Raw genomic sequence first — 24,517 nt, 5'->3', positions numbered from 1 at the left:
TTTAATCTTTAGGATTTTATTAAAATACCTTGTGGAATTTACCATCAGGTTACCATCACAAACATGATTGTTTTCTAATAAAAAAAGTAAACAAAAACAAAAGTAAAGCTTAAGAGCCTAGTTACAGGATTTTTTTTTTTTTTGTGTTGTTTTTACTTTTTTTGCAGTCTGGTGATGAGGGGGAGGGGGAAATCAATTCACAACAAAAAGAAGGTAAGAGAAAGGAATAAAAAGTTCACATGTTGTAAAAATACATTTCCCAACTTCAACGTTACACGCAGTTCTATTAAAACATTCATTCTTCTGTTGTTAGGTGTCAGTGCGACAAATACGCAAAAAGAAAGGGAGGAGGAAAGAGCGATAGAAAGGAAAAGTATCACTTAGAAAGACACTCACTGTTGAAAGATGGACTGTGTAAGAGAGCTCTGGAGATCTACAACACGATCTTCATTCGGATAGAGGGAGAGTGTAACTGGCGGCTGTAGGATATGTGTGTATAAGAACCCTGAGAGAGAAACTGACTGCTCCAAGTCCATATCATCTGTCCTCTCCAGCCTCCCTTCATGGACTAGATTTAACCACATCGGCGGCTCCTGAAAGGGTCTTTCATAGTGCCCGAGCATTTCACACCTTAAAGTCAAAGCCATTTGTGTTCTCTAGAAATATGCACCAAGCACACAGAGCAACGTATGGCTAAATAAAACAGCTTCCTCTCTCTTGCATGTGTGTTTGCAGGGGGAAGAGGAGAGGTTGGGGGTTTGTAGAGGAAAAACATATTCACCAAGCCCACCACAATCTACAACATTAAGGCAGCGCGGGGACCACATGACGAGAAACGGGATTCCTGGATGCTGAGGGTGAAGGTATCGAACGAGACTCTTCTTGAAATGTTTCAATACAACATGTTGAACACTGAATGACACAAACTAGATCTCATTTCTTGGTTTTAACACATAGCGCACATCTCATATCAAAGATGATGCCGACGGCAAAAGAAACACCACGATAATGCTAGAAGAAACTCGAAAAATTCAAAAACGTTGTAGTACAGAGAAATTTTACAGAGCAGCTATAAAGTGTTGACGAGAATAAAGGGGATCACTTCAGTCTAGGAAAAGCTGCACGTCAATCAAAATTCAACATCAAAACGTGGCCAATGGGGAAGCAAGGGGGAGGGGCCCGATAGGTACGACCATCCTATTATCATGCATTAATCCATGAGGATTGGCAATCGAGGACGACGGCCATCTGGGGACACTTACGATGACATCAGCTATCTAGAACGAACTGTTTTGTAGGCAGCAAATCGTCCCCAATCACACTACTGCCATTTCCAAATAGTTTCAGACCCCTCTTCTCCGTATATTAGCATACATGTCGACAAAGATGTGAAACTGTGCTCCTTTATACAGAAAATTACAAAAATCACAGATCAAGAACTTTCTAAAGCTAAAGCCTGAGATTCAAACTACATCTAAATGAAACAATAGTAATAGACATCCTATGCTTGAAGGAGGAAGAAAAAAAACAAAAAAAAAAAAAAAACAAAACAAAAAAAGCTTTATTTTGTCATTTGCAAAGAACTGAAGTACTGGATAAGCAGTCACACACTGTCACATACATGCAGACGCATACACACCCCCTCAGAAATAGGAACCTATGATCTAAAAAAGCTGTACAAAGCGAGAAAGATTTGAGCATACATTCAATATCTGTTACTGAGGTACTAGAAAGGCCTTTCTCTTCAGACAGAACGCTATCCCGAGACACTCTTCTACCTTCTTTGGAAAGCAACCAGTGACCTAGCTTTTACATTCTTTCCACCTTATCTTCTGTGCTCTAAATGGTGAAACGCAGAGAAAACAAAGGCTGATATCATAGAAGACGCCCATGCAGATGTCAAACGCAGGGTACGACCCGCTTTAACTGTGGCACAGAGCCGCCACATCACCCATCCTGAGAATCTGGAAGTGTGTAGATGAGTGACAGATGGAGCAGCCCACAACAGGTCTGTCCGAATCTCTGCTAAACCTTGACGAGAGGCTCGCTGTGCAACAATCGGCTGAGCGGGGATGAATTAATCAGCCCAAACCTGAACCTGAGGGGGAAAGCAAGTCATCACCACCTGCTGGCCATCAACTTTAATGCAGCCTCCGGAGCACATAAGCCCCAGCCTCACCTAAACCAGGACTTCCTCCCAAAAAGATGGATGAAGTTCCATTTGTTTATCAGGCCTGTATGAAAACGTATTACAAAGTGTATTAAGAGTTTAAGTGCCTTGTGGGAAGGAGGAAGGGCAGGCGAGTGCGCTACACAGTGATTTCATGGGAATTGACAGAGGGGGCGAGAGCGGAGATATGAAGGGTGGACAAGTGTGCCTCGCCGCGTCACAAAGAGAAGGCCTAATCGGAAAAGGAGGCACAAGGAGGAAGTACAGCAAGAGATAATTCAGGACAGAGAGAAGATATGGAAAACAAGGCAAATATTCTTCAAATGGCTAAGAATAAAAAAGGTGCCAATATTATCAGCTTAGCGATGGTGGATCTCAGTATGAGTCAAGGGGAGGTCAATGTTGTATGAACATTGTAAAAAGGGCATCTGTGTTTTGTTTTGTCTTTTTGGAGGGGGGTTAAGATGTGTCATATGTTTTGTTAAACCAGCTATGTTACACAGTTTGTCAAATGAATATGGCTTTGTTTGAAACTTGCATTTATGAAGATGGTTGCCTACGAGCAATCTCCCATCATCTAGCTGTTCACAAAGCAGCACAAGGGGCGACACAAAATAAAATGAAGTCAGCCATCACAAGACGATGGAATCTCACATATGCGATTTCAATGACACTGTTATGCAGACCTCAGGCATTACGGATGCTGTAAATCTTGTGACTTAAAGTGGAGCACATGATCAAACCCCCAACAGCTCTGGGGGTGAAGCTCTCTTGTTTTCTGAAAGGCAGAGAGAGAGAGAGAGAGAGAGAGAGAGAGAGAGAGAGAGAGAGAGAGTGAGAGTATGGACAATTCTAGATGTCTTCCACATGAAGAGAGAGTGAGAGGAACGTGAAACATCTGAGCTCTTCCCATGGACCGAGTTACTCTTAGCCACAGGCTATCACCATTAGCCTTGATCTCCGTTATTGAACACCAGCTGTGAAATAAGCACTGATGGCTGCTGAATTTAATCAAAGATGTTAGCCAGCTGTTACTCTGTTTTGATAATCAAACATTTGCTAAGATGGGACAGGTTGAGAAGGTTTTACAAATGTATACTAGGAGGAGGATGGGCAGGGGACAAAGGAAAGAAAACAAGGTCCATGCGTTTATTTCCACGCTGTTAAAACAGATTAGAAAAGAACAAATGTAAGAAACACTACTCAGAAACAAACTCCAACTAGTCCAGAGTAGATACAAAGCAAAGGAATTGGGATTTCGTAGCTTACAAATAGTGTGTATCAACCCAATTATTGAATCCTTGAGAGAGGTTATTGCTTTCTGCCAAAGTGATCAACGGAGGATACAGCGAGTGGAAACGAGGGGTACGTTTGGGGTAGAGGGTTTCACTCCTGGGTTTGTACATGTGTTCTGTTGGACTGGGGTGACCCAAGGTCACACTGAAAGCAAGGGGTGTCAATCCCCCTGGGTGAGGTGAAAGGGCATCAATCAGGGCAAAGATGGAATGTGCTGGGATGCTATTGGTCGGAAGGGATGTCTCTGTCCGCCTCTGCCTTGGAGGGTTGCCCGGGCGATGGGGTATGAGGCGGGTGTGAGACCGGGGCGATGGCGTGGGCCAGGGGCAGAGATCCAGCCACAATGCCCTCAACTCCTGCCCCGGCTCCAGGCAGCCCACCCGCTGCTACACCGATCAGCCCTGCAGGGAACCTACAACAGAAACACAGTCAGTGGTCACGCTCTTAAACATGTTGACATACTGTAGGAACACAAATAGCAGTCAGGACAGAGGTGTAGTCACCTATAGGCTGCAGCTCCATTGAGTTCAGAGTGCACGGTGGTGGCCTCCATAGACGGCCACTGAGAGGCTGCCATCAAATACTCCTTATTCACACAGTTCTTCAGACTGTCCGGGATGCGACCTGCATGGACACAAGAGAGCCTGGACAATGAATGAAAGCCTCACATCAAAGACACAGGCTGTGGTTAATCAGTCATTCATACAGCGTCAACACAAGAAAGGGTGATATACTGTCAGGGCTTTATAGGTGATTTTAAGGTGTTAGAACCAGCTAAGAAAATGTCTTTGATTGAATTGGGAGTATTTTAACCTCCATTTCCTTACTGATTTCTAAAATTACTCCACAGACATATGATATTGTGACAGGTGATGACGCCAAAAACACCAGCATACAAAAACTGTTACGAAAAACAAGGCCATTTTAACTTGGGATGTGCGAGACTATTTTCAACTGTTTTGGCCACACATAATATTACACATACATACAAATTTGTTTTTAAAAAAAACAAGCAAATTTAATTCACAAAAATACTGTCTAGTACTGTCCTACTTTACTTAAAGGGTTAGTTCACTCAAATTACAATTCTGTCATTTATTACTCACCCTCATGTCGTTCCACACCCGTAAGACCTTCGTTCATCTTCGGAACACTAAGATATTTTTGATAAAATCCAATGCCTCACTGAGGCCTGCATTGCCAGCAAGACAAATGACACTTTCAATGGCCAGAAAGTCATTGAGGTCCGAAGATGAACAAGGGTCTTACGGGTGTGGAACGACATGAGGGTGAGTAATGACAGAATTGTCATTTTTGGGTGAACTAACCCCTTAACATAAACACAAATTATACAAATATGACTAATACTGACGAATAACTAGGCCTATAAAGGGAAGGCTATTAAATAGCAGTCCCAAACTAGTTTTTGTTAATACAATAAAGTGGGTAAGTTGGCATGAGCCACCGGTAATTTTAAAATATACAAAACACCAAGTAAAAATTATTTCTCATTTTGGGGTTACAGAAACAACAGCTTCATTAAAAATCTTTTAAGTCAACTGAAAAATAAAGAATAAAGAAACAGAGTTCAATCTATCACAAGTCAATTTTACCAATTTTTAATTTCAAAAGAGATGAAATTGCAGACACTGAAACTTCCTACTGATTTAAAAAAAAAAAATTATATAAAACATTTCTGTAGTTAAATTGCCAATAGTGTGGCTGTGTATTTCTTTGATGATCAGTTGATCATCCATTTTCTTTTTTTATATTGCCTTGTTATGAGAATGCAAATTTCAGTTGGCTATTTCACACTGTGTTGTGTGCTTTAGTGATAATCTTCATCTGTCCATCGACAAAAACCTGCTGCAGCCCAATTATAAGTGCACGTTTAAGGTTACTTAAAGGTGGAGTAAGTAGTTTTTCAAAAACACTGTTTGGAAGTTAGTCAGCCGACACCAACAATAAACGTGTAACCAATCAGCATTAGGGGGCATATGATGGTCGAGGAGACAGAACAAGCAAGAGGGAGATTTGAAGAAAAAAAAAAAAAAAAAAAATACTGCAGAAAGAGAGATAAGACAATACAAAAGAGCTCAAAAGAATATCACTGGAATGAAGGTTTATGACCGATCAAGCGCTTTAGGACCCGCGTTAATATTTAAAGCTTTCCAGCGCTGGAGAGAGCTGAGCGTGAAGGCCTGAAAACAGATGCGGAGGCTTCTTTGATTCCGCTTCACATGTGAGTAACACTGGGTTTGAGTGTCATTGATTGTCTGGAGCTGCTGTGCTGTTGGCGACTAACAACAAACAGTTTGTATTTACTCTTGTGTACTGTACGTTCATTTTTGTGCTTCCTTGTCATTCATCCATCATCTACTCTATTTTTTCCTGAAGCATTTTGTTGTGCATCAGCTGTGATGAACAGACATCCACTCTCACAATGCGTGTGTAACACAGGCCAGCTACTGAGAGTTGTGCAGGTAAACCACTGCGCAGTGAGGACCGCTAGAGAATGCGGTGTTTAGTGTCGTTGTTAATGCTCTCGCTATGCCTGCCAGCAGTGATCGGGCCGGGGTTCGAGACCAAATCGGAGCAGGGTGGTTAGGATTGGAGTTTGAGTTTTGGAGGCAGAGCAATGAAGAGAGGGGTTTGTTTGGGTTGATTTCAAATATCAACAATGTCCAACAGTGTTTTTGAAAATCTACTTACCCCTCCTTTAACTACTTTGTATTACTCGTTTATTCTATGATAAGTGTTGCAAAGCATGTCAAACACACATAGAAGAAAATAAGTGAATCTTCCTGCAAAGCATTTTATCGAGCAGATATTCACAGCAGGCACAGGCAGATAATGAACACCTGGTGTTTTCTGACCTGTGATGGCTCTGCGCACCTCCCGCGCCGCCTCCTCTCTGGCCTCAATGGAGGCCTGTTCACTGTACCAGGATGTGTGTGGGGTACAGATAAGATTTGGGGCGTCCTTCAGTGGGCCCTGAGAGAAACTGGTAAAGAAAATGGGGTTAGTGTCATATTAGGGGAGAAAAACAAAAACAATAAGGGGGGTTTCACAGGCAAATCGTTGAATGTGGATTATAAAATTATGCGATTATAAAATAATGAAATCAAAGAGGAAACTTGTTTCTCTCACCTGAAGGGCTCTGCCTCATGGACGTCCAGGGCAGCTCCCCGTATTCTGCCCTCTTTCAGAGCCTGGGCCAAAGCTTTCTCATCCACCAGTCCACCACGCGCAGTGTTCACTAGGAAGGCGCCCTGGCGCATCTACACACAAAAAGCAATGATTTACATGAAAAGAAAGACAAATATAGTGTATTATCACACTTAGATTCCGCATCAATCTCTTGACACAACAGAGGTGTATTCCATAAAGCGGGTTACGCGACATACCCGGGTAAAGACCGATAATAAAATAGATACCTCAACTTCGGGTTCCAAAAACTGAGGTAACTTTTAGGGTATGCAAGTAGACATAGCAATTTATTCTCTGAACATAACGCAAGTTTATTTCAGAGGTATTTAGTGCATGTGTGCCCTATTGATGAGGCTCCATGGGATTTCACACAGTATTATAGTTACATTGTTTTTTTTCTTTAATTATAAAGCAGTATTATATTATTTATTTTACTCTATATTTTTTATTTGCATCATCGCAAATTTGCATTCCTAATTATTTTTCAACATAGTGCTTTCATAATGCATTTCTATAAAAAATATACATGATGCATCTTAACTTACAAATATAGAAGCAAAATGACAAAAAAAACAACAGCCATATCTTTCTAGCAGACACTGTTTTTAGTTCAACCAGTCTTTCTATAATTTATGCATTTAGCATCAAGAAACAATATAATTCTAGTTGAAAGTTCAAATAAACTGATTAAAGATAAAAACATAAGATTAAACAATTGCACAATCACCCAGCAGGTGGTGATATGCACAACGACTGTAAAATTGCCATTAAACAAAAGAAGAAAGAAGTAGTATGTTGCACTTCTACATAGTGTCCATTTCCACGTTGACTCCTATATTTGACACGCTGTTGAGAATGTCTTTGTGTGTTTACCATGAACAGAGTTAAAATGAACTTACTCCCAGGCACATTTCTGGAACTTCTTTTAGGTTCTTTAGTACAAAGAGAATAATGTTTTTGTGTCTGCCACAGATGTGTTGGAAGAGTAACCTTTTCCCATTTATCTTGGGAATAAACTTGTGCAGTTTACTTCTACAAATTGGGCCAGATTGCCTTCATACCAACTGTGAGCAGTACTTCAGTCCACATGAACATAATACAGTCCTCCATTTTCAAGAATTGGGTGCGGTCCCATTGCGTAAACCCAAATTCAGAAAACAGCTTTCACAGGAAGCAAATGAATCAAACTGATGTCAAACAGACCCAGGTCCATACCAAAAGCAGTCAGGGAACTGAACGGCTTCAACAGTACTGTTAAATAAGAGTGTTAGTGGAGAACTGCATTTGTACCTGTTTGATGGTGAAGTCATTGATGAGGTGGTGGTTGTGTTCATTTAGGCTGCAGTGTAGCGAGACACAGTCCGAGTGGATGAGCAGGTCCTGTAGTGTCGCCATGCGCTGGAGCCCTAGTGATCGCTCCACCCCATCCGGCAGGTACGGGTCATAGAAAATCACTCCAAACCCAAAGGCCTTTGCCCTCAGAGCAACTGCCTGGCCCACACGTCCTAAAAACAGCCATCACAAAAAACTGAGTTCAGCTGACCACATTACTAATCTCTAATCAGTTAAAACCCGAGATTAGATTGAGGTTCATAAAATTACTCACTCACGATTCATTTTAAGGCAAGAAACCCCAGGCGAAGAGAGTAAAATAAAAATTAACTAACATGCATCAAACTTCCCCAGTTAACGGTTCACATTAAGAATTGCATTTTTTGTAAAACAAGTTTTCTGAAATGTTATGTTTAAATATGCAAATTAGGGCTGCATGATATATAAAAATTATCAGAATAACGCAAATGTACATAATCGCAATGGCTTTGATAGCTGAATGATTTTAATACATAAGATTACAAAAAGTCTAATTATTAGGTCAACGCATACTCACATGACTGTTGTGTGCGACATGCTTAAGGTTATTAGGTGCAATAAGCGAAGTACTCACACGCACAGGAAGCGGCCTCTCTGACAGCACGTAATCAATTTCAGTTATCTTCCGCTGCTTATATGGCCAAATACACACAAAATGGTCAAAATGCCCATCTTGGTGAGTATTCATGTAAACAGTTATGTCTTAAGTGGAGTAAACAGCAGAAAGAAAGTGTGTGTGTGACAATATATTGGATCTGTGCATCTCAAAGTGACAGCAGCCTAATAAACCTGCTTCTGTCTGTGTGCTTAATGTTTATCAAATAACAATAGAAAGAAAAATCACTCATTGCTCTTGACGGAATAACTTTTGTAGTAAGAATCAGTGTATATTTAATTCATACAGTGAAAACTAAGTAGTAGAGATGCACCAATACTAAATTTCTCAGCCGATTATGCAGAATGATATCTGCCAATAATTTGATTTTTCTTAAGGACAAAGCCTCCCAAATAATGTCAAAAGGATACAGTTAATAACAGAGGTATTATATTCCACTGCTATTTATTTTCAGATATAAAAATTACACTCAAATAAAAACTAAAAATATTTGTATACAACTCAGTTGCACTTAAGGTAGTTTTCATAATCACTTGTCTTCATGGCAAATTTATTTAAACATCAAACATACATACATAGAAATATGTATATATAAAAACAGTAATTAAGCTCCTCTCTAGTGTTTTTTTATTTTTACTATAGCTAACTAACAAACTGTGAATATCAGATAACTTTCCTGAGGTTAAGTGACAATGTTTCACAAGCTGTTTTATTGGCATCTTTCCACAGTTGAAACAGATTGAGTGATTACATGAGACAGATTACGGTTGTACTTTATCTTTCAACATACCTGATATTCATGCATGTTTTCTGAGATATAACTTGTATTAAAGCGGAAGAAAAGACTTGCACTATGCACTGCCACTTCAAACTGAGGCACTACAGTCATCTGTCACAGCACATTTAAAGGGATAGTTCACCCAAAAATGGAAATTCTGTCATCATTTACTCACCCTCAAGTTGTTCCAAACCTGTATGAATTTCTTTCTTCTGCTGAACGCAAAAGATGATATTTTGAGGAGTGTCGGTAACCAAACAGTTTTTTCTTTTTTTTTTCCCCCATACCAAACTTGAGGGCAAGTAAATGATGACAATTTTCATTTTTGGGTGAACTATCCCTTTAAGAGCATCAGAATGCCATTTATTGTTTGAATTATGTGATAAAATGGACAGAATTTGAAAGAGGAGACGGTTTCTTTCAGAAGTAAAGCACAAAGCTCTTTGCAATTATTGGATGGCACCCTAAAAATTATGTTTGGTGTAGGGAAAAACCATGGGCCTGGAATCCCTGGCTTGAACTACTGGCGTTTCATAGGTTCAAATAGAGCTGGCTTTTATGTAGCTATTTTTTAACTGTTAATGCATTATCATCACATTAACTTGCCCTAAATTCAACAAGAGAGATTTTCTTTGAGTGGTTGCAGTCTGACAGGTTTTTCTGCACCCTTTTGATTGACAGGATATAACCAGCCCTTATCATTGACAGATTTTAAACAATCGACCAATGGCTGATAGTGAAAATGACTTATCGACTGATAACGATTAGTGGCTGATATATCTGTCTACTAAGAAGTGTGTAATATTTTTCATTTCATTATTCAAATACTGTCGTTAATTAAACCTGATGTAGTTGGGTTTACACTGGCGTTAAAATAAAACATACTTTTTATGTAATGCTACAGTAAAACATTGCTGTTCACTTACAGAAGTTAAACAAGAAGAATGTGAAACATGCTGGTTATATCATTTTAAGATTTTAAAGTCCCCTTGTAGTCATGCCTTAAAATAGCTTAAATGTATTTCTACACCCTTGCCTCATTTATTATATGCAGATATATGAATATGCTAATTAGCCCCACCTCCACTCACTCACACAAGCTCAAGAGATCCACTCTGTGAACTTACTGAGGTAAGCGCTGCACAATGGTATCACTTTTTACAACGCCAGACACATAGCGGTAATTAATATGATTAACCTTTTGCTTGACTACATTATCAAACAGCTAATAATGTGTTACACAAACCATGTTTCCGTTCACGAGTCAGACAGCTGTCTTCTAACAATCAGTATCCGTAAAAACGCTTTGAACACCTTAACGTCAGTGGAGAAAGGCATACAGTTCATCATAACATATATCATGCACCAGCTATATTGCCTAATCTACCCGAATTTTTATATCAACAGAAAAATATATCAGGATATATTCTCTAGACTAGAGACTCTCCTGCTTTAGAGCGGTCATGGTTAATGATATGCTAAAGCCCGCCGGAACACTGACATGATTGATTACAAGGTAGTTTGTGACATCAGAAACACAATTTCAAACCACGGGTTTTTCACTGCAGTTTTAAATAGAAAATACTCAGCAAAGGTGTTGACTTATGAATTTGCACATGGTTTGTCTTAAAGCATATTAAAAACACCACATAGACAAACAAACAACATTAAAAAAATTCATTTTCACCACAGAGGGACTTTAAATATATATTACACAAAGCATCATCATATCGCATATTGCATTTTTCTTCAATATTGTGCAGCCCTAATGCAAATTAAGCATGATCTAAATTAATATGTACTAATTTGTATGCATTTCCAGAGCAGAAATCTGAGCATTGGATAAATCCCAATTCTTGTTACATTTTAATGATATACTAGAGTTAAAGGTTTTTACAGAAGGGATTTTGGATCTCTTAACACTCCATAAATCATATAATACAGTCAGAAGGAACAATACTGTATAGTTTTAAGTGCTGCTGAAGTGGAGATTTCTGTCTCAGCATATGAGAAAAACCTAATTTTGAGAAAACCACCTTTAAAGACATTTATTGTAATTGAAATCAACAGACACAAAAATAAACAAGAGTATTTTGGATGTTTCCTTTCCACTAGTCTGAAACAACATTACGAAAAACAAAATAGCCCAAAATCTCAAAACTGTCCAGTACATAGGGCTGTCGCAAAAAACGCAATATCGTAATACCACGCTATGACGAGCCAACCGCAGAGGACTGCAAAAACCGCAGCAACCGCGATATCTGCACGTTTTCTATTTTTTTTTGAAAGGTTATGTCCTTCTCATTTTACACCATGCATGTGTACAAAATATTACAAAAGTTAATAATGATAGCATAATGTGTACCATGGTGATTTGTACAGAGGTTCCATAGATTTGCAATAAACAAGTATAGCGAAATCTCTGCCTTAGCATTGTCGCATTACTGGTCAGCTGAACCTTATAAAGTGGCGCTCAAAGTTAAAATGAGTTTCTTTACATCTCTCTTTGAATGAATCAGCGTTTTTGAACGTGTAGTTGATTTAACTGTTTAAAGACCCAAAAACAGTCCCTTGCCGCCACCTTGTGGCAAAACAATGTAACTGCACTGACTAACAGCCCGTCCAGAACGCGCAGATGAGTAGCTCTGCTTATACTCATGAAATATCAGCAGAAAAAGTCTCGTTTAGTCAGATTCGAGGATCGGAAATAACAATTTTACATATAAGAATAGCCCTATGATTTTATTGACAGGTTGATGTAAAAAAATTAGGGTCTACATAACAGAACATTCTCTTCCATTTACTTCACTTCCTGTTTCAACGCTCTATTTAGTTTCGTTATTGAAAATGACCTCGTTATATATATAGCGGTAATACTGCATATCGCATTGTTGAGCCACCCAAAAATAGACACCCCTACCAGTGCATGATTTTTTTTTTTTTTTTTGTAGCGTCTGGATTGTCTTCTTTAGTGAATTAATATTTAAAGAAATTATATTGTAGTCACCTTGTCACCAATAGAACTGATTCATTCAAAAAGCCTTGGTTTTCCTGCCAGCCCTGATTTAATCATATCAGGACTCACCCAGTCCGATGATGCCCAATGTTTCCCCTCGAATACGCGCAGCGCCTCCAGCCACCTCCCGAATCTGCTCCACGCTGGAGGCACGGGTACCCTCGCGTAGAGCCTGATGCATCCAGGTGACGCGACGGTACAGATTCAGAATTAGACACATGGCAGTGTCTGCCGTCTCCTCCACCGATGCGGCTGGCACATTACACACTGCTATACCTGTTTAAAACAGAGAACCAGTTTAAACGGTCAGTCTGACTGAAACTCGTTCAATAAAACATGATCATTTCACAACGCAGGAACAAAACTCACCCAGCTCTGCTGCAGCTTTTATATCAACATTGTCAAATCCACTGCCAATCCTCACAATGACCCGAAGACCTTTGAATTTGTCCAGGTCGTCTCGCGAGAGCGTAATGGTGTGGTAGAGCAAAGCACCAACAGCCTCATTTAGGACCTGCAGCAGAACAAATAACCATGAAACGGACTGAATAAAAGCCTTAGATATGGGCACAGCCTGTGACATTACCTTTTCATGGATTTCTTGGGTGGACTGGGCATCACAAAAGGCCACAGTGGCCACATCCTTCAGGATGGGCATCTCCACAGTACAGTCCCGCCCATCCAGCAATGCCACCAGAGGACGAGGGTGCATGGGCCCATTGAGGATGGGTGGTCGAATACCTGCAGGACACCAAAATCACCTTAATTAATCATTTCTTACACGTAATGGAAACTGAACTTGTTCATCAAATGACCACAATTCTCATCACAAACACCATGGGTACTTTATATGAACCTACAAGCAAACATTTTAAAACCATTACAGTAAAGCAGCACCAATAAGAACAAAGCTTATGGATACTAGTCATGTTAATAAACAACAGCAGCATCTGCCATCGTTTGCAACATTAACTTCAAGGTTCATTATATCAGATTAGCAGATTAAGCAGCATTAAATAAATTCATCCTGTAAAAACATCCTAAAATGCATTATGAAAGGCAAAACCGAGTATTCTGAAGCCTTTCAAGACTATCAGCATTTCTTTTTACCAAACACATGACGGATGATTTACGTCAAGAATCGTCCATATCAAATGACATTAAACTATTACAAAGCTAGAAGAGAATTTCATAATTTTTTTGAACGTTGAAACTATTTTATGATTGTTACTATTATGAGGCAAGACAACAGCTAACAACTCCAGGGTCCAACCCAACCCCCCCAACCTGACAAACGAAAGTGTGAGCAGGGGACAGAGGGAGGGAAGGAGATGAGGAAAGGGGGCAGGGAGTCTTCACATGACTCATAATGACCTACATTCAGCAGACTGGAAGCTAAATTATCTTTGTCTCCATACTGCTAAACCATCACTAACTACTTCAGGTCTAATACATAAAAGATGAAAATATCTAAATGTAATAGAAAAAAAAAAGAAAAAAGAAAAAAAAAAAAAAAAATCAGGAAAACAAGCTTATTTTTTGTTGTTAAACAGTTTGCACAATAAAACCTGAATGGAGCCATACAAATGCATATCAACATTTTTAGATGTTGCATCATAACTTATTTGAATGAGAGTTGAAGTGAAAGTTCACACAAAAAATTAAAATTGTCATTATTTACAGACCCTCACATCATTCCCAAATTTCTTTCTTCTCTGGTAAAAGAACATAATTATTACCATTAACAGTTTGGTTACCAGCATTCTTCACATTAACTTCTATTGTATGGACAAAAAACATTGAGAATTTTTTTTTTTTTTTTTGTGATCCATAGAATAACATCAGTCATACATGTTTGTAGTAATTAGGGTGAGAAAATGTCTCATTTGTCGGTGAACTAACCCATGTGTTCAAAATAATTTACCTTTTGAGAGCCCTGCATTCTAACCCATCACACTCCATCTAGCTGTAGTTTAGCACATCTCTATTTAGAGAAGTGTTTTCACTTAAGGTAACTTCATCAAGGTTTAAAAGTTATTTAACAATCAACAGCAAGTACATTCAAAGTAACTGTTAATATAAATGGAAAATATAGGGCTGTCACGATTCCTCGATTGGAGTATTAGATTTTAAATAAAAATCCTCAAACTGCAATTTACCTGTGTCTATTAACTGGAAATATACCAGAAGTGGTGCATTACCTGGACAAAAACCCATGAACCGCATTATTAGAACATTTTCTAAAGCTGCACAATATATTAAAACCATTTAAAAATAAAAATCATACTATAGCATAGCACTAAAGTGAATTCAAGAATGGCTCCATTCACAGAGTAATCGACCAATTACTTTATTATCAAAATTATCATTAGTGACAGCCCTAGTAAAATACATTTCAAACAGTTACGCTTTAAACTTCTTGCAGTGAGTTTCAGTGCGATAATCTCAAGATCTCTGTTGAAACATCTTATAAGCTATTGCACAACTTCCATATTTAGCACATTAATTAGCTTCCTATCTATTAGTTACACTACTTAAGGTCTGAGCTTTCCTTCCATATTTCATCAAGTGTCTAGTGGTCCATTTTGAATATGTGTAGATTTGAGCATGCCTAGTAAGAACCTGTCACAGATGCACATGCAAGCACTATATTGTAAACACTGATTTTAGATTGAACTGTGAGGTGCAGACATGCTACAGAACGATGCAGTATAGCATCATTACAAGGCAAAAGGCCAAATTCAAGAGGATTTGTCATACAGACTAAAGTGTCATTCAACTTTAGATTCAAATAGGGCTGCAACGATTAATCGCGATTAATCGTTTGCAAAATAAAAGTCTGTGTTTACATAATATATATGTGTGTGTTCTGTGTATTATAATTATGTATATATAAATACACACACATTCATGTATATATTTGAGAAAAATGTTATATTTATATATAAAATATTTATGTTTATATGTAATATAAAAAATATATAAATATATATATATTTATAATACATGCATATATTTCTAAACTTTATACCTGTGTGTGTATTTATATATACATCATTATTATACACAGAACACACACATAAATTACATAAACACAGACTTTTATTTTGCAAACGATTAATCGCGATTAATCGTTGCAGCCCTACATTCAAACAGCCATATCAGAAAGCTGCACTATATTTACTGCATATACGGCACAAGATAGGGACAGTCTTCAAAGCAAATATTTTAGTACACAGTCACAAATGACTGTAAAAAAGGAGAAGTGATGTAATTTGTTCATAGTTGAAAGCACTTTTTTTTTAAATTAGCAGGGTAAAAAGCTGACATCAGACAATAAGGAATTTCTGCCTGTTACAGCCAAACGCAGAACAACAACAGGAAGGACATTTCTGAGCAAACGAAAAAACAAATCCAGCCTGAGAAGAATTTCCGAAATGTACAGTTCTTAGGAAGAGACAGGAAAGGATGCAAGAGGAGAACTTAATTGATCTGTATCATCAGATTCCCATCATGCATCAGGATGTTCTGTGTACCACGATCATTAACCTGCATTACATAACGAACAGTGTTTTAAACGGCAAAATTCATTAATCTGACCATTTTAAGAGGAATTAAGAGATGCCGTTCAGGGAATGGGAATGCAATGCCTGAAAGTATCGCATAACAAGATGTGAGATTTTGCTTGTCATATAATTATGATCTCATTATCACACTCGTCTAAGAACAGCTGTGGGGGAAAAAAAAGGTGTTAAACTGTTCATCCAATAACTCACAAACCCCAAAACCTATTTCTACTGAACGATGCTCGTGTAAAACTGATCCGAACAGCCATGTTCTACGATTTTAAGACCCAACGCCCCCCTTCCATCACTGACAGGTGCTGCTGCACTGGAGGCTGAGATGGGGGTGGGGTAAGACGCCTCCGTGACGTTCACCAACACGCACTCTCATGCTATCACACTCCTGTGCACAGCTAATGATTAAGGAGAGTGCCATAACGAGACCTTAAAGACAAATATTTGCACTCTTTCCCTCCAAATCAATGCTTTGTGGAAACACACACACTGCGTGATGGCAGTACAGAGCGTGAGTGGAATAAACATAATACATAAAACAAGAAAGATGCAGAAGAATAAAATGGCTGAGCAGCAAAATTCAGAGTCTGCGGTGCTCTCGCAAGGAACAATGCAAACACTTATTGCTGTAGGGTCACTGCGAGAACGGCGCTGAGAGCACAGATGCCGTGCGTTGAGTCTGCGCCAGGATGCATGAGAAAGAGAGAGGGCCGCAATACAAGCATGGCCATGCAAACAATGCCATTCATTCAGTGCTCATTTCTCCTCTGCTTCACCCCCCTCCCAAACCTTCTCTCGCTCTCCCTCCCTCGCCATTTCACCCCCCACATGGTCCTCACACGCACACACGGTCTCAAGGAGAGGGGGGGAAGGGTGGGTGGATGATAATACAGCTGCACCACACCCTGCCTCCTGCTTGGCCAACACACACACACACTCTTGCTCAAGCTGCAAGGACATGCACTAGAAGCGGCAAAAGGAAAATTACGCCCGCTGCTGACACCACACCCATATGAATTACTCGCACTGCATCTTCAAGGCGACTCACACACACATACACATAACATCAAGCAGGTACACGAAGGTCCAAACCTTGCATCATGAAATCCACTCGCCTGTCTTCTCTCCCCTCCTCTCCTTCTATCGCTCTCTCTCCACCCTTTACAATCAGTGTCAGGCTGTTTTTGCCTGGCAGACACCCATCTCCCATGTCATCCACACTGGCCCCTCCCCCACGGTGGTGGTCCAATCACAGGCCTGGACTTTGAGCGCCGGCCAACCAGCACAAACCTCCACGGCATTGACAAGCAGCACTAGAGGCAGTTAGGCAGTTGTTGTTTTTTAAAGAGACAGTCTTGTTCTGCTCACATCTACATGACCTCTCTCTTCCAAAGAAACGCCTCCGTTATCCTCTTCACCCGCCCCCTAGCTCTCTCTTTTGCTGTCACTTGGATAAATATCACTGCCATCTGCAGCTGTAGACATAAAACTGGGCTTAAATATCAGGAAAATTATCAGCGGAGATCATTTATAAAAAAAATAAATAAATAAATATAAAAAAAATTAAAAAACGCACTGCCTGAGCTGATGACATTAATGATTTTCTTATAGAATGTAATCTGCAAACAAAACTTGTTTTGCATAATAATAAAGTTTAACCCGAGGCAACTGCTGATGAGAGTGAAGCAGCCAGTTACAATCTCTATGTAAATTGCATAATGGCACAAGACACTCTCCCTATTTGAATTAGCATTTAAACGGTCACAATTAGGGGTGTAACGGTACACAAACATGACGGTTCGGTACGTATCTCAGTTATGATTTCACGGTTCGGTACAGGAGGGGGAAGAAAAATAAAAAAAAATTCAAATGTTTTTAACAATTGTCTGTTTAAATAAATTCAAATAGAATTAAAATTAAGGATAAAAAAAAACTAGCTTAGCTAATGCTGTAAACTATATAGGGAGCCCTTACTCACACACACTACTATAAAAGGTTACAATTAACAACAGAGGCCAAATTATTAAATTAAGTTGCTATTTGTCTTTAGATATAATAATAAACACTCAAATTAAAAAACGTGTAAAACTGCACACAAGGCAGGTTTTGCATTAACTTCTAAATCTAATTATAAAGTTTTCTACTCCAATTCTTTTACCCAGTGCTGTCGTAATTTATTAACACATACTTTAAATAATCAAGACATTACTAACAGGTAAATTAAATATAATGAATATATGAGCTAATGTAGTGCACATATTTAATGATAATGCTCCTTTCTAGAACAAATTTTTCAGGTGAACTAACATGCTGTCGACACTAAATGCCTGAGGTAAATATAATGCCATGTGAGATATTATTCTCAAGCTGTTTTACTGATATCTTTCCACAGTTGAAACACTGGTTGAAAGAGTACATAAACATTTCAATCTATACGTCTCTTCTTCTGCACATTTTACTGGTAGCAAACAGCATTGCATTACCGTGTGCACTTCTTCTAGATTGGAGTGTGGATCACCTATGACTGACTGTATATGTTGTGTGACTGCGTGTATCAAACTGACGGTTCAGGATGAATACATGTACCATTACACCCAATTAAGCAATAAAATACAAGAGGCTGTAATATATGGTTAATACTGTCATTGCAAAGAGCACAATGTGAGCTAATACTGGAAATCGAGAACCATTTTTTATTTTGTTCTGGAACAGCCTTTGGTCAATGTGGAATTCTTTAAAATTAATAAAGCGTTGTTAACAGCGAGAAGTTATCCGTTATTTACTAGATTTTGAGATGTGGTTGTTGCACTCAAAAATAGAGGCAGATTAACATGAGCTTGCAGGGGCGAGTTTAAGCAACGAAGGCCTTGTCCACACTAATATATTTTTGTAAAAAAAAAAAACAAAACAAAAAAAAAACAAAAAAAACATTTTTCTCTCCATTTTGGCCTTCCATCTACACAGATATGTGTTTTTGTCCTGCAAAGTGGATAAATTTGAAAACAGGCGTTTGAAAATGATGACGCATGTTTAGTCATGTGACACAAATAGAACCGATAGATATGCATGTTTTATATCGATATTGTGCCCGTTAGGTGCGATTCACTTCCACATGATGCTAAAATGTCACTTTGCACACTTTTCATATCACAGTCCAGCAAAGATGACGGAAAATTTAGTTGCAGTTGCGGTCCTGCTGCAAAACATGAAAGCAGTTGCGTTGTAGACCGAACATATAATGGTGACTGAGTGCGACATCAGTGAATGGTGAGATATTTTGCTAAATAAAATGATCCTGCCAGAAGAATTACGTGATCATTTCATTGTCTATTCCATCTGTATCATCTCAGTGAGCTTTTATGAGGGTTCACGCACGTGCAGTAAGGTGAATTTAGCATTTTCCAATGTTTCAGTGTGGATGAGAAACTTTTGAAAAACGCTAGCGTGGATGAAGAGCATTTTTAAATGAAAACGCTTTCAACGTTTTCAAATGTATCCGGATTAATGTAGACGTAGCCCAAATGATTACAGAAGTCCTGCATACATCTCCAGTCTGTTTGCACAGGAAGATCCATTTATGACATTGTGATCAAAAATTTTAAAAACATATGCATGGAAGAACAGTTTATGATCAATAAGAAAATAGAGTGAAATTTCATTCCATGCCGACTAAGTAAAAATCATATGAGCTGCAAAACAATTATTTAACAGGTATCCTTCATGACATGAACAGCAAGGTTCAAATAACAGGACACGCAAATACAGGCCAATACCTAAAAAAAATAATAAATAAAAATAATTTAAAAATTACACGGCATGTAGTGTAGCAAGAGGGTTCCCGAATTTTCTTATCAATTGCAAAAGCAGAATTGCAAGAGGGTTCCCGAATTTTCTTGTCAACCAATTGCAAATTGATGCAGAATTGCAAGAGGGTTCCCGAATTTTCTTGTCAATCAATTGCAAATTGATGCAGAATTACATGCAGAGTTAATCTAATAGTCATGCTTATCTTGAAGTATTGCCATAGATACCACACATTTTATGGATCTGATCACACAACTTCAACCCATTAAACACTGGGTCCACAAATTAGGATCTATTCAAATTTTAGTGAGCAGGTCTAATATCATCATCATCTACATTTTGTGTGGAGTTTCTCTTCGATGTTGAGCCGAAAACATAAAGGGGACTGCAATATAAAGCACACTGACTCATTAATATACAGCCTACTCCGGTCCCACTTTATATTAAGTGGCCTTAACTACTATGTACTTACATCAAAAACTAAGTACAATGTACTTATTGGGTTCATATTGAATTGCAAAACACTTATGCTGCTATTGAGGGGGATACGGGTAAGGTTAGTGAAAGCTTTGGTGGTATGGGTAGGTTTAAGGGGAGGGGTAAGGGTTAAGGGATGGGTCAACAGTGTAATTATAAATGTAATTACAGAAATTAATTACAGATGTAATTACATGCAGGTGTTTTTAAAATATAAGTACAATGTAAAAACATGTATGTTCACAATAAGTGCATTATATCAAATGATTAATTCAAATGGAAGTATGCAGTAGTTAAGGCCACTTAATATAAAGTGGGTCCCCTACTCCTTTTGTGTTCATTACACACCTCCAATTGTGCATCTTTAAGAGATGAGACTATGTTCGCTAGGGCTGCCCCCTAAAAGACGACTAACCGTTGACAAGAAGAGGCATAGTCGACCAAAATTTGAATGTCGGTAAGTCGATGAAGAAAAAAAAAAACAAACACAGGAAGTGGCGAAATCACGCAGTCTGTCACGGACATATTGTTAACGGGAAGGAAATCCAAACATTTGCCTATCATTCATCAACCTCAAATATGGCTTATCACTTGAAACAAGTCCGCACACTCTAATGTTAACCTTGATAAATGTGCACTATTTGTTTGTGTGGAATCGGAGCACGCTTACTGCATGACATGGAGGCGCTGGTGCGATTACTTGCATTTAAAATACTCCGTCATACAGATAAGAATTCAACATTCGAAACTGTAAACGGTTTGCTTTTATTTCTGTAAACTCACAACAACAACAAAACGTTGTGCTTTTGTAAAATAATGAAAACAAACAGGACACGCTTTCCGCTGTCTCGGTCTCAAGTGGACTTGAGCGCGTCACAAAAATGAACTGAAACCATATACTTGCCTCACAGACATGAGATATATGGAAAGCTTGAAAGGTCTACTTTCAAATCAACAGATTCAAATTTAAAACAAATATTCTCAGATTATGTAATCTGAAGGAAATGTGCATACAGGCACTTCCATTGCTGCGGAGATGACGAGTCAGCATCGTCAACTTCATCTCTGCAGCCGAAAACACAAAAAACACTAGATTATCAATAAATTATTGAATTGTTTTGTCTCCTCCTGTTTTTTCATGCCATATTCATGATTATTATGTTTGCCGGAGTGCTGCTGCAAGCTTTACGTGTGCATTCGGGCACTGACTAGGCTATGTTAAAGGCTCATTAATATGATTTATTTGGTTTACTAATATAAATGCACGATTAGTCGTCTAATCGCTTAAATGAATGACTACTAGTCGACTAGAAAAATCTTTAGTCAAGGGCACCCGTAATGTTCGCCAAACCTAAAGAGAACTAGCATTCCCTGGATTTTATGAAAGTGGCAGAAAATGGACAGGAGTTTCATTTAGTAGTAATGTACTATTTAATAAAGTACACACAGGAACTGTTTTTTAATAACAGTAGTGTGAGTCTGAGCTGCTCGTGCCGTCCCTGCACAAACAGGAAGGAGAAAAAGATAAGAGAACAGAGCTCAAACTGTCTAACAACTACATTACCAGGCACACATTTGCCCATCCATCACTCAGTGTGTGTTAGTTCACGTATTACACTGACACTCTGACAGGGACAGACAAGATTTACACGGACACACATGAATAATAAATGAATACATCACTTCTCTATAAACATTTGGAAAACTTAATATCACTTTTTGAAGCTCAAGACGTAAAATGCAATGCTTTTCAGAACTGTGTATCTGGTGGTGGATGCAAAGATTAAAGTCAATATGAAATCAATATTGACGCATAATCATCATGGTCTTATTGTGAAGAATTCTTTTTACATAATACCAAATAGATAAAAAATCTTTCATCAAAACCTAATAACTTGATATAAAATTTGAACAAAAGGTGTCTGTGGAGAACTGATAACTACACAATAGCTGCTTCTCATAACGCAATCAATTGACCCTTCGCAAAGACCCGCCCCCCTTAGTTACGGTTGCTTTGTCCGACAAGCCATGGCGCTGTCACGCCACACGCAGTGAAAAATACATCGCGGAGCAAAGAGGACACTGACAACATGTCGACAAGACAAGACAGAACATGTTACTCATGACATTAAACAAAGTCCCAGTTTTCAAACTGTGTAGTTTTTAAAGAAATTCAAACAATAAAACAATGTTTTGTGGCTCTTTAATGTGTCTTGACAGATTGCTGAAACACCTCAGCTCAAGAGGCTCGTAAACCGATCATCTATTCCTACTAGTCCATTTATAGCATCAAATAAACATGAAAGAACATGAGAATGAATGTTGTTTCAAATGCGGAAAGACGTCAATATACACAATTTTTCAAGTTTAACTCCACAGAGGTTAATCTTCTAACTCCTGACTGCTTTGTCGGACAAAATGGCAGATTCGACATTCTGACTGGTTAGATCGCTTGTCAATCAAACTCCCGGCGAAGGGTCAATTACAGTCCTATCCTAAATATTGTCCTTAAACATATACAAATTATGGACAAAGTGGGTGCAAATGTCATTTTATGTTGAATTTAAGAGATTTGGGTTGTTTACAGTCAATAGGCTATATATTATCCATCTCATAAGGTTACGTCTTCTCACCTTCACAGATGCGGTCCAGTCTCTGCCGCTTCACTTTGTGTTTGTCCATCAGAGCCATCGACTGGCAGTTCTTCAGTAAGACCAGCTACGGCCACAACACGATGAGGGAGAGAGAGGGCACAGCACAGCGTTCAGTCCAGAAACCACCCAGATCCTTAAAATAGCAGCGAATATCAATTTCACAGGTTAAGATTCAGACCAAAAGCACTCTGACTACCTAAACACTCCACTAAAAATAAGCTGAAACAAACATGTCATGCATTTTATCTGGTGTAAAATACTTTGACTGCTCATTCTGGAAAGGTTTCACAGTGAGAGTTCAACCACATAAATGACTGATACTTAGAAATAGTGCTGGGAAAATGTCAAATGAAACTACCCACCTGATGATGACAAAGCCAATCAACTACTCTGTTGACGTCACGGTCTTTATAATGGCAGCTGAAGGGGGAGAACATCAAACAAGCATTACTTATGAACAAGGGCAGAGCGTAGAAAACTCATTTAAAATGAAAAACCCTAAGAAAAACTAGTTACTCGCATCATCTGAGGCGTTTGAAAGAGGAAAAAACGCCCATTTCTCCACTAGCATTAATGTTGCAGTGCCTCAATGAGGCTACCGTTTTAAACTAGCTTATTTAAGAGCATCAGTAAACCATTTGATACTTAAAATCTAAACAACCGTAAAACGACCGAATGAATACGTTAAAGTGTTTTCAGAAACAAACTTATTTAGCATGCATGTTTTGAGCGCTCAGTTGATGATAACTTCGTAATTAACTTCAATTTCACTTAGTTATTTCTCTCTCATGATGCTAAATGAACAAACCTTACTGTGTAGGCTAGTTCAGAACAGGAAAAACTAAAGAAAACCACGTAAATTAAGTGAAACATCCATACATCCTGAAAAGCGTCGTGTCGCCGCGTCTCGAGCGCTCTTCGTTCGCGAGACTGCAGAACTCTGCGCGCGGACAGTTGGTGAGCGCGAGACGAACGGCTGCGGTCTCAGACAGTCGCGTTCAACGGAACAAAGTGGCAGTTTCGGTGATTTTAACTTGTGTGTTGTAGTTTTGTCGCGTCGCTCGCTGGCTTCAAGTTCTTCAGTTAGCGCTGCGCTAGCTAATTAGCACATGCAGCAAGACACAATGCAAATGACCACACAATTAACCTCCAAACGCGTAGAGGAAAATTTAAGAGCTCATTTATGGTTTTTAATCGCTCTTACAACTACATTAATCTCTAATAGCGTTCAATCTCTGACTCTCTTGAACATACACTGACTGAGAAAGGCGCTTAGACTGGTTGCTAACTGAGCTACCAAACATTAAACACACAGTGTGAGATACACAGTCATAATAACACACTGCAGTCTTACAGCACACACAATCCAGAGTCTGATGCGAGTAATGTGTCAAAGACAGTCCAGAAGCAGGGTAACGCACCCCACTCACCCGAAAAAGCGTCTCTCGAGGTTGATGTACGGGTCAGTGTGGTCACGGTAGGTGAATCAACTCTTCCCCGCTATCACTCGCCATGAAATCCACACAGAAAAGGAAGTCGAGGCCGCA

The 24,517-nt window shown here is 38.9% G+C and overlaps 1 protein-coding gene across 2 annotated transcripts; it reads right to left on the bottom strand.

Moving 5' to 3' along the window:
- On the bottom strand, window positions 1–24,517 carry LOC137003454 (C-terminal binding protein 1). Of its 2 annotated transcripts, none has more exons than XM_067363984.1 (11): window positions 24,401–24,517; window positions 23,333–23,390; window positions 22,950–23,103; window positions 13,044–13,198; window positions 12,827–12,971; window positions 12,527–12,733; window positions 7,967–8,181; window positions 6,617–6,747; window positions 6,343–6,470; window positions 3,970–4,090; window positions 1–3,878 (listed from the first exon to the last, which is right to left on the bottom strand). In XM_067363984.1, the coding sequence occupies exons 3-11, from the start codon at window positions 23,005–23,007 to the stop codon at window positions 3,689–3,691; spliced, it is 1,350 nt and encodes a 449-aa protein (XP_067220085.1). In that variant the 5' UTR covers window positions 23,008–23,103; window positions 23,333–23,390; window positions 24,401–24,517; the 3' UTR covers window positions 1–3,688. The 2 variants fall into 2 exon arrangements, with proteins under 2 accessions (XP_067220085.1, XP_067220646.1); XM_067364545.1 differs by having other exon boundaries at window positions 24,392–24,454.

Source organism: Chanodichthys erythropterus, chromosome 1, assembly GCF_024489055.1.
Source record: "Chanodichthys erythropterus isolate Z2021 chromosome 1, ASM2448905v1, whole genome shotgun sequence".
Classification (NCBI taxonomy): Eukaryota; Metazoa; Chordata; class Actinopteri; order Cypriniformes; family Xenocyprididae; genus Chanodichthys; species Chanodichthys erythropterus.
This window is presented reverse-complemented; position numbering and strand designations above follow the sequence as displayed.